The 11,375-nt window shown below is 43.8% G+C and overlaps 1 protein-coding gene across 5 annotated transcripts in view; it reads left to right on the plus strand.

The window, feature by feature from the left end:
- The window catches only part of LEO1 (LEO1 homolog, Paf1/RNA polymerase II complex component), a 76,067-nt gene extending 65,565 nt beyond the window's left edge, over window positions 1-10,502 (plus strand). For 2 of the 5 annotated variants that reach the window (XM_032621084.1, XM_032621080.1), the window contains one exon: window positions 7,121-7,355. In XM_032621084.1, the coding sequence (XP_032476975.1) occupies window positions 7,121-7,225 (105 nt within the window). In that variant the 3' untranslated portion in view covers window positions 7,226-7,355. Of the gene's footprint in view, window positions 1-7,120; window positions 9,082-9,112 lie in introns of those variants that run through there. The other 3 variants (XM_032621081.1, XM_032621083.1, XM_032621085.1) reach the window with 3 other exon arrangements.
- Window positions 10,503-11,375: the final 873 nt, after the last annotated feature.

Raw genomic sequence — 11,375 nt, forward strand, 5'->3', positions numbered from 1 at the left:
AAAGATGGTATATATTTGCTTCTGCCAGGTACCTTGGGACTACTTTAAGTTATATTCTTGGAATAAGGTCTTCTTAGTTTTACTAGAAGTATGGGTTCTGACTTGTGGTTATGAATTTTCCTAGAAATTTTAAATTTTTTGTTTTAATCCCCTGTTAATTAGTTCTAATGTTAGAGATTAGAAATTATCCTTGCAGGCATTTAGAACAGGGGTTGGCAAATTACATCCCACTGACCTAATCTGGCCTGCCACCTGTTTTTTCAAATAAAGTTTTTTAGGAATCCACCCATGGTTATTCATTTATGTATTTGTCTATGGATGTTTTCCTTCTATAGTGACAGAGTTGATTAGTTGCAACAGAAACCATACATATGTGTTGTAAAGCCTAAGACATTTATTCTCAGGCCCTTTACCAAAAAGGTTTGCCTACCCCTACCTCAGAGAAATGGGCCTGGGTTTATTTCTACTTCACCTGAACACTAAAGATACAGTCCTTTGGGGTCTGCTATAATCTGCTCCACTTGGCCTTTGTCTCCTGTCCTCAGCACCCTGCAAGGCATAAAACCTTAAGCTCATGTTCACACAGTTTGGTAAATGTCTTCAAGGAGAAAGCCTGCTTTCGTGCTGTGCTTATCTCTGTGGGTTCTTGCTTTTGCTTAATTTTAGGTCTCTGATTACACCTTATTTTCTTGCCATCACTTTGGTTTGTTCATAGTTTTTCATCATTGTAATTTTCAGTGGGAGGGTTATTCAAAGGATTGTTCTACCATATTGTGGGAACATTGTTGTGTTCCTGTTATTCCTGATTTTAATGTATTTTGATCATTTTGGCCTGTGAACTGCGAGCTTCTGTGAGCTCTTTTCTCATGTGAAACAGAATTTTGTTCTTGTGTTATTGTTAATTACAACATTTAATATTTCCCAGTCTTTCTTGAAAGTGGCATGCTATGGAAGATAACTAGACAAAAATTGTTAAATTATTCTGCAACATACTTGTTTTAAGTTAGATAGGAAACATCTTAATCATGCATTTATAGTGTGTTGAACTGTTGGCAAACAGGAATCCTCATCTAAGCAGATGCCGTTTTATTTTTTGGCAAGCAGAAACTGTGAATAAAACTTGAAAAGTGCCATGGGACTTCTGTTTATTTCTAGTATTCTCAGAAATAAGATTTCTAAATGTGATCCATCAAATAGTCTTCTTCTAGTCTGGGCAATTGCAAACCTGTAACCTCCTGACTTAAAAATGTCTCTTGCAAATGCCTCCTAGCTGTCTGTTATAGGAGCTACCCTCTATCTTCTGCACCCAAATACTCGCTGTTAAGTCTTCCTGTACCCCTCCTTTCCCCTTTCCTGACAACAGAGACTACTTCTGCCTGGACCTCCCAACCCCTGCCTCTGCCTCCCCTTATTGCCCCAGTTCAAGTCCTGGCATGGGTCACAATGGGAGAGAGGACAAAAGGGGTCAGACCTGCTCTAGGTCCCTCTCCTTATTTGCACACTAAACCCTACCCACACGCCATGAACCTAGTTATTCCTCTGAGATAAACCGAGTTTTCAGACCCCAAGTCCCCACCCCAGAGAACCACTGTTGTCACCAGAGCATTCCTTGATATGGGGAAAGGGCATGGGTCTGGATTAGAATGAACTGGATTACTGAATCTTGGGCTATTTTATACTACTTGTATGGCCTTGAGCAAGTCATCTCACATTTCCAAGTCTGTTTTCTCATCTGTTCTATGGGGTTTATGCTCGCTGCCTTGTAAAGTTGTATTATAGTAAATAACAGATATGAAAGTGGGTGAATGCTAGCTTCCCTTCCCCAACAGGGTCTAAGTTACAAAAAAGGAGAGAAACAGAACTTTTTATCCTCCCTTATTTTTGTAAGCAGTGAAAACTTTAGAAAACCTAAGTTACAGCAAAAGTGGAAAGATGGGTAGTAGAAGAAACTGTGGAAAAGGGAAAGACTGCCGTGGAAAGGAACATGCAGACAATGGGAAGGAAGGGCATCACTGCCAGGCCTCAGCTTTCTTGGATGAAAGAGATGACCTGCGAAGGACTACCTAGAATGTGGTGCTGGTGGTCTGGTTCCTCTCCATGTCTCTCTTTCCTCCCCCAGCTCTGCCTCGTGGAGCCTCCATTCCCCCCTTGTCAGCCCTGCCTTACCTGTTAGAGGCCCCTTTGTTTATGGAGCCATCAGCAACTTGGAACCAGGGTAGTCCCAGCTTCCCCTCCAGTGTGGTTGGGATTCTGAATGTGTTTCCCTGGAAGCCTTGACACTCTTGGTGTTGGTCACTTATACTTTAAGACACCCTTATTTGTATATATTCTTAGGTATATTTTGGGTTAAATAAACTCTGAGAGCTGGTTTCTAATGTGAGTTTTACAATCAGTCTAAAAAATAAATTGTTGGAAGACAACTCCTCCATAACTGTGGGCTGCCTGTTCCTGTGTCTTTAGGGACCTGCATTCATGGCTGTATTAGAAAGCTTTGTGTTCATCTCAGAGGTCTCTGAGACTGTCCTCAGTTTTTTTCTTTCTTTTTTCTTTATTCTGCTCTGCAGTAGTTATTTCCACTATTTTATCTTCCAGGTCACTTATCCGTTCTTCTGCCTCAGTTATTCTACTATTGATCCCTTCTAGAGTATTTTTAATTTCATTTATTGTGTTGTTCATCATTGCTTGTTTCCTCTTTAGTTCTTCTAGGTCCTTGTTAAATGTTTCTTGCATTTTCTCTATTTCCAAGATTTTGGATCCATCTTTACTATCATTGTTCTGAATTCTTTTTCAGGTAGACTGCCTATTTCTTCTTCATTTGTTAGGTCTGGTGGGTTTTTACCTTGCTCCTTCATCTGCTGTGTGTTTTTCTGTCTTCTCATTTTGCTTATCTTACTGTGTTTGGGGTCTCCTTTTCGCAGGCTGCAGGTTCGTAGTTACCGTTGTTTTCGGTGTCTGTCCCCAGTGGCTAAAGTTGGTTCAGTGGGTTGTGTAGGCTTCCTGGTGGAGGGGACTAGTGCTTGTGTTCCGGTGGATGAGGCTGGATCTTGTCTTTCTGGTGGGCAGGTCCACGTCTGGTGGTGTGTTTTGGGGTGTCTGTGGCCTTATTATGATTTTAGGCAGCCTCTCTGCTAATGGGTGGGGTTGTGTTCCTGTCTTGCTAGTTGTTTGGCATAGGGTGTCCAGCACTGTAGCTTGCTGGTCGTTGAGTGAAGCTGGGTGTTGGTGTTGAGATGGAGATCTCTGGGAGATTTTCGCTGTTTGATATTACGTGGAGCTGGGAGGTCTCTTGTGGACCAGTGTCCTGAAGTTGGCTCTCCCACCTCAGAGGCACAGCACTGATGCCTGGCTGGAGCACCAAGAGCCTGTCCTCCACACGGCTCAGAATAAAAGGGAGAATATATAGGAAGGAAGACAGAAAGAAAGAGGATAAAATAAAGTAAGATAAAATAAAATAAAGTTATTAAAATAATTATTAAGAAAAAAAATTTAAAAAGTAAACAAACAAAAAACCGGACGGACAGAACCCTAGGACAAATGGTGGAAGCAAAGCTATACAGACAAAATCTCACACAGAAGCATACACACTCACAAAAAAAGGAAAATGGGAAAAAATAATCTGTCTTGCTCTCAAAGTCCACCTCCTCAATTTGGGATGATTCGTTGTCTATTCAGGTATTCCACAGATGCAGGGTACATCAAGTTGATTGTGGAGCTTTAATCCGCTCCTTCGGAGGCTGCTGGGAGAGATTTCCCTTTCTCTTCTTTGTTCGCACAGCTCCCGGGGCTCAGCTTTGGATTTGGCCCCGCCTCTGCGTGTAGGTCGCCTGAGGGCGTCTGTTCTTCGCTCAGACAGGACGGGGTTAAAGGAGCAGCTGATTCGGGGGCTCTGGCTCTGTCAGGCTGCGGGGAGGGAGGGGTACAGATGCGGAGCGAGCCTGCGGCAGCAGAGGCCAGCGTGATGTTGCACCAGCCTGAGGCGCGCCGTACGTTCTCCCGGGGAAGTTGTCCCTGGATCCCGGGACCCTGGCAGTGGCGGGCTGCACAGGCTCCCCGGAAGGGGTGTGGATAGTGACCTGTGCTCGGACACAGGCTTCTTGGTGGCGGCAGCAGCAGCCTTAGCGTCTCATGCCCGTCTCTGGGGTCCGCGCTTTTAGCCGCGGCTCGCGCCCATCTCTGGAGCTCCTTTAAGCCTCTTGTCTCTTCGGCAGCAGCAGGCTTTTCCCCAGACTCCCTCCTGGCTAGCCGTGGTGCACTAACCCCCTGCAGGCTGTGTTCAAGCCGCCAGTCCTCTCCCTGGGATCTGACCTCCGAAACCCCAGCCTCAGCTCCCAGCCCTGCCCGCCCAGGCGGGTGAGCAGACAAGCCTCTCGGGCTGGTGAGTGCCGGTCGGCACCGATCCTCTGTGCGGGAATCTCTCCGCTTTGCTCTCCGCACCCCTGTGGCTGCGCTCTCCTCCGTGGCTCCGAAGCTCCCCCGCTCCGCCACCCGCAGTCACCGCCCGCGAAGGGGCTTCTAGTGTGTGGAAACCTTTCCTCCTTCACAGTTCCCTCCCACTGGTGCAGGTCCCGTCCCTATCCTTTTGTCTCTGTTTATTCTTTTTTCTTTTGCCCTACCCAGGTACGTGGGGAGTTTCTTGCCTTTTGGGAGGTCTGAGGTCGTCTGCCAGCATTCAGTAGGTGTTCTGTAGGAGTTGTTCCACATGTAGATGTATTTCTGATGTATCTGTGGGGAGGAAGGTGATCTCCGCGTCCTACTCTTCGTCATCTTCTCCTGTCAGCCTGTGTGCATCTAATATATGAGTATTTTTGTTATTTGTTGCATTTACATGGCACAGGGATTTATTCCAGCCAAGTTCACTAAGGCAGAATCCCACACCCCTGCTTTCACAAAATGAGGTCTCCTGAAGGTTGCCACTCAACTTTCTAAGTCCTGCGAGTAGCAGGCCTGCATGCCTTTGCTGGGCTTTACTGTGCTTGTCTGTAGCCGCCTGGGAAGTTGGTCCTGGAAGGATTTTCAGAGCAGAATTCCAGAGCATCTTACCCGAGACAGTGGATTAGAACCGGTGCCAATTAGACTTCTTTGGGAGAGCTTTGACCTGGCTCCTGACTTCCCAGCTGCTTGGCCCTGTCTAGGTTCCTTTAGGACAGGCTCTACCACCTTTTAGACCTACCATGCCCGTTATTCTTTTATTCACTCAAATTTAAACCCATTAAAGAACTTTAGAGCTGAAGAGACCATACACACTGAAGTTTACTTGGGGAAGGTTGCCACAAACCAGGCTGGTATGTAGAGTTTAAGGTAAGATTCATCAGCTGAAAATAAAGGAAAAGTGGTGGTAGTAGTGAATGTGCTTCTTGCCTTTGCCAGTGTGGGGTTGCGAGAGAAGTGTTTAGGTTTGCTCAAGGCTGGGAAGTAGAAAGGAGGCTTGTCACAGCCTGGGGGCAGGATCCATCCTCCAGGGTTGCTGTTGGGGTAACTTTGTTGCTGCCAGCTGGGAAGTAAGTGCAGTAGGACTTCTGGATCTTTTCCTGTGGATTCGTAACTTACCCGTTTGAATTCTCCTATGACTTCAGGTCTGTGGGGATGCATCTGGGATAATAAGGCAGGAAACAAGTGTGAGATAGTATTGATATCTTCTCCTCAGAGGGCCAGGCATCAGAAAAAGTGGCTATGCCAGCTTGTATGCTACATCCAGAAGCATTCTCTGGACAGGGTAGTAAGATGCTTGGCCTTCCCCAACTTCAACTTTTAAACTTTGTTCACCCTGTTTTGTTTTTGGTGAGGAGTCTTGTTAAGGCAATTCTGGAGTATCATATTTAGTATCATTTCATTTTAATCAATTTTTGATATTATTTAATGTTGATCTGTTCAAATTCTTTCTGTAAGAAGTGTTTTTAGAAAACTTCCCAAATTTTTTGTTTCTATTAGAACATTATACAACGTGACTTTAAGCAGTGGAAACTTGTGTATGAAAGCCTTTAATTTCTTCAAAAATTTTTTTTCAAATATTAAAAAAAATCTTTATTCTGTGAGTTTTTAGTACATCCAAAACAAGAAATAGTTATTTCAAAAAATTGACAGTCTTGGGCTTCCCTGGTGGCGCAGTGGTTGAGAATCTGCCTGCCAGTGCTGGGGACACGGGTTTGAGCCCTGGTCTGGGAGGATCCCACATGCCGCGGAGCAACTAAGCCAGTGCGCCACAGCTACTGAGCCTGCGTGTCTGGGGCCTGTGCTCCGCAACAAGAGAAGGCCGCGACAGTGAGAGGCCCGTGCACCGTGATGAAGAATGGCCCCCGCTTGCCACAACTAGAGAAAGCCCTCGCACAGAAACGAAGACCCAACACAGCCATAAATAAATAAATAAATAAAATTATAAATAAATAATAAAAAATTGACAGTCTTTAGGGCTTCCCTGGTGGCGCAGTGGTTGAGAGTCCGCCTGCCGATGCAGGGGACACGGGTTCGTGCCCCGGTCTGGGAAGATCCCACATGCCGCGGAGGGGCTGGCCGGTGAGCCATGGCCGCTGAGCCTGCGCGTCCGGAGTCTGTGCTCCACAACGGGAGAGGCCACAACAGTGAGAGGTCCGCGTACCGCAAAAAAAAAAAAAAAAAAATTGACAGTCTTTAGAATGCTTTTTAGGTAACGAAGAAGTGAAATGCTCAGCAAGTAGAGAAAAAAGTTTAAGTAAATGCCTAATTATGGTCAAAATAGTCAGCAGAACAAGTGGTTATATAGGCTGACTTCTTTGGGAGAGCCCTAACTCTTCCCAGGGCAAAGCCCATTTCCACTTTCCTGCAGCTCTTCTCCATGTACAACAGCTTCTTCCCCCTGTGAGACTGGGTCACAATTGCTTAGCTCGCCCTCATGGGCCTGAAATTGGGTTTTAGGGTTAGTTTTGTTATTACTCCGGAGTCATTTTGAATGCCTCTAGTACCTGTAGACTTGGAAACTGGCCATGACATTAACCACTGGTTTTATTCAGCTGGTAAATGTTCTTATTAAAATTTTATGTTATCTTTGGGTTTTCAGAGAGTTATTCAGCTCAGAGCTACTTTTGATAAACCTTTCTAGAAATATTCTCTATGAACTTTGAGATTTTTCAAATTTTTATCTGTTTAGGAAGGTGAGCCTTCTGGAAAGAGAAAAGCGGAAGATGATGATAAAGCAAATAAAAAGCACAAGAAGTACGTGATCAGTGATGAAGAGGAAGAAGATGATGATTGAAGTAGAAAATGTGAGAACTTTATGTATTTTATTGTACAGTTTGTTTTATAAATATGATGTAAACATGAATTATTTTGACTGAAATAAATTGATTTGCTTTTGAGTAATTTTAATTGTAATAAAAAAATTTTAAAAGCAGGTCTCTGTTCAAGAAATTGACCCCTCCCAAAGCAGGCTGATTTTGTTAATGCCTTACACTAATTCTTAGGTTTTAGTGAATTCGTCCCAGGCCCCACAAAGAAGCCTTGCAAGGGCCAGGTGAAGCGAGTGAGGCATTCTTCTGGGGTGCAGAGTTTTAAAAGGGGCGCAAAAAAGCCTCCGTAATTGTATTCGTTTGCTAGGTCTGCTGTAGCAAAGTACCACAAATTGGGTGACTTAATACCACAGAAACCCATTCTCTCACAGTTCTGAAGCCTATAAATGCTAAATAAAGGTGTCGGCAGAGCCGTGCTCCCTCTAAAGGGAAGAATCCTTCCCTGCATTGTCCTAGCTTCTGGAGGATCCCAGTAATCCTTGGCTCGTAGCAGCATAGCTCCAATCTCTGCCTCTGTCTTCACATGGCTTGTTTCCCTGTGTGTCTGCTCTGTGTCTCTCTGTGTCTCCGCTCTGTCTCTCCAGATCCCACTCTTCTTTCAGGACACCCACCAATGGGTTTAGGGTTAACCCTAATCCAGTGTGACCTCATCTTAACTAATTACATCTGCAAAGATCCTATTGCCAAATAAAGTCACATTCTGAGGTTCTGGGTAGATATGAATTTTGAAGGGTCCCTATTCAGCCCACTGCAGTAATCAAGTTTAATATTACCGTAATACAACATTTTAAAAAATTAAAATTAATGTAAAAAAATGATGAATAAAATGTTAAAAATTCAAATAAAGATGATCTGACAGGACTGGGATTAGGGTAAGCCAAGTGAGAAGAGTGGCACAAGTACAGAACTGGATAGATTGTCTCTTTATTTGAAATTTTGATGTTTTGTTTATGGGAGTTTTTTGCATGGAGTTTAAAATGTATTGCAATATTATTTACCTTGATCACTAAGATTCTGGCGCCACTTATATTTTTCACCAAAGTGAGTATCTCACACGTTACGTCCTAGTTGTGGCCCTGCTTTCTCACAGCATGGTGGCCGGGTTCCAACGGTGAGCACCCCAAGAGAGCTGTATTATCTTTTTTCAAAATCCACCACATTCTGTTCAATAGAAGTGAGTCACTGATGTGAGCTCATATTCAAAGGGAGGGAAATTTGACTCCTCTCGATGGTAGAAATGGCAAAGAATTAGATATATTTGAAATCCGTATTTGAGATATGTATTTGTCTTTTCTGCAGTGCTCTTCTACACAGCCTAATCTTTCCCTTAGGAACGGACTAGGCCTGTTAATACAATCTAGGAGGGGTGGCTTGTGGGAGGCTCACCCTGAAGCCTGGTTATAGAGAAGTGACATTGAAAGAGAATAAGGTCCTAACTCACCACTGTGTCACTCTCCTAAACTCAGAAACCTTCAGTCCCTTGCTGTTTCTTGGTTTATCAAGTTGAAACTCCGATGCCTGGCTCTTGAGAGCCTTCATTTTGACTCTGTCCTTTCCAAGGCAACATTGTTTTTTCACTAGCAGACACATATGTGACAGTGATTGAACTCTTGTCTCTTGTCTCCAAACCTGCCCTTCTCTACAGAGCTTGGCTATGCAGAGCCAAGGCTCTGCAAGCACATTTCAGCTTTGCCAGCTGCCCCCTGTTAGGGGGCGCCAGAGAGAACTGGGAGCCTGAATAACAAAGAAAAGATTGCTCCTTCCTGTTTGTTTATGGAACTTTTCTGGGGGCTTCCTGTTGACCTCCATTCTTTCTGAGGGGGCGCAGCAGCAGCAGTAGTTTCTTCCCACAGCAGCTCAGTCCGGTTTGCAGTTTACCAAGACTTGAAGAGGCAGCTACATTGTACTCCCGAGAGACGTCAGTACCAGCTGGACACTTCTCTTCCTCAGGTATGTTTCAGCTCCAAGGGGCCCTGTCTGTAAGTTTGTAAGTTTAATAATAATTCTAACTTTCCCCTTTGTTCCCTCATCTCTAGGGGTGGAAGTTGCTCTCTGAATTTGCTAATTCTGTGATCCCTTAGGGAGTCCTCTTTGTACTTTTTGTAACCAAATCAACAACTTGAAACCTAATTACAATTTTTAAAAAATATTAAGATCTATCTGTGTAGACAACTGGTATGTTTTCTGTTGCCCAACTTGGACCTGACTGGGTAGTCCAGGAAGCAAATCCTCAAAGATGAGATGTATAGATTGGTTTGGGTCTGAGCTCCTCACCAATGGGAAACAGGATGCTGGTGGTGCCTTGGCATCATGATGAACCAGATTATCCCCTGTGATTGAGGGCTTAAGCGGCTGCTACACTTACTAGGCAGTCCTGATGACTAAGGACTGTGGTGTGGGATGGATGCTTCTGAGTGCCCTGGGGCACTTACAGAAAGTCGACAAGCTTAGGTTAGTTTCGGTTTGTTTTTAAACTTTATTGAAGTAGAGTTGATTTACAATGTTGTGTTAATTTCTGCTGTACAGCGAAGTGATTCAGTCATACATATATATTCTTTTTCATACTCTTTTCCATTAGGGTTTGTCACAGGATACTCAGTGTTGTTCCCTATGCTATACAGGAGGGCCTTGTCGTCTATCTGTTCTCTATATAATAGTTTGCATCCACTAATCCCAAACTCCCATTCCTTCTCCCCCCACACCTCCTCCCCCTTGGCAACCACAAGTCTGTCCTCTATGTCTGTGAGTCTGTTTCTGTCTTGTAGATAGGTTCCTTTGTGTTGTATTTTAGAGTCCACATATAAGGGATGTGGTATTTGTCTTTCTTTTTATGACTTCACAGAAGCTTAGGTCTTCAAACATTCTGCTTGTGACAGCACTTGTGACAGCCCTAAAGGAATCTCATATCTTGTAGTCAGAGGGCTGAGGTAGCTGAAAATCAAACGCATGTAATTGTGTGGTTGCAGAACTACAACATCAACTGAATTCACAGCCTCTTCAAGTCTCTCATGTGAAAGGGTATTGATTGAGAAAGAAACTAGGAATGGGGATTTCTGTTTGGACTCAGATAAAGCTGAAAAACAAATTTTCTAGTCCCTCTGAGCCTGCCTTGCCTGTGAGAAGCAGTCTGCCTTCCTATGTCTGAGGAAACAAGGTTTTTTTTAAATTGACATATAGTTGATTTACAATATTATATTAGTTTCAGGTGTACAAAATAGTGATTCAAATATTTTTATAAGTTATACTCTGTTTAAAGTTATAAAATATTGGCTATATTCCCTGTGCTATACAGTATATCCTTGTAGCTTATTTATTTTGTACATAGTACTTTGTACCTCTTAATCTCCTTCCTCTATTTTGTCCCTTCCCCCTTCCCTCTCCCCACTGGTAACCACTGGTTTGTTCTCTACATCTGTGAGTCTGTTTGTTTTGCTATATTCACTGGTTTGTTTTATTTTTCAGATTCCACATAAAAGTGATAGCATACAGTATTTGTCTTTCTCTGACTTATTTCACTAAGCATAATACCGTGTAGGTCCATCCATGTTGTTGCAAATGGCAGAATTTCATTCTTTTTTATGGCTGAGTAGTATTTCATTGTACATACATACCACATCTTCTTTATCTGTTCATCTGACGATGGACAGGTTGCTTCCATATCTTGGCTATTGTAGATATTGCTGCTATGAACATTGGCATGCACATATCTCTTTGAATTAGGGTTTTTGTTTCAGATATATACCCAGGAATGAAATTACTGGATCATATGGTAGTTCTATTTTTAGTTTTTTGAGGAACCTCCATACTGTTTTCCATAGTGGCTGCACCAATTTACATTCCCACCAACAGCATACAAGGGTTCCCTTTTCTCCATATCTCCCCATCATTTGCTATTTGTAGATTTTTTTTTTTTTTTTTTTTTTTTTTTGCGGTACGCGGGTCTCTCACTGTTGTGGCCTCTCCTGTTGCAGAGCACAGGCTCCGGACGCGCAGGCTCAGCGGCCGTGGCTCACGGGCCTAGCCACTCCGCAGCATGTGGGATCTTCCCAGGCCGGGGCACAAACCCATGTCCCCTGCATCGGCAGGCAGACTGTCGACCACCACGCCACCAGGGAA

The sequence above is a fragment of the Phocoena sinus genome, chromosome 2, assembly GCF_008692025.1.
Source record: "Phocoena sinus isolate mPhoSin1 chromosome 2, mPhoSin1.pri, whole genome shotgun sequence".
NCBI classification, from domain to species: domain Eukaryota; kingdom Metazoa; phylum Chordata; class Mammalia; order Artiodactyla; family Phocoenidae; genus Phocoena; species Phocoena sinus.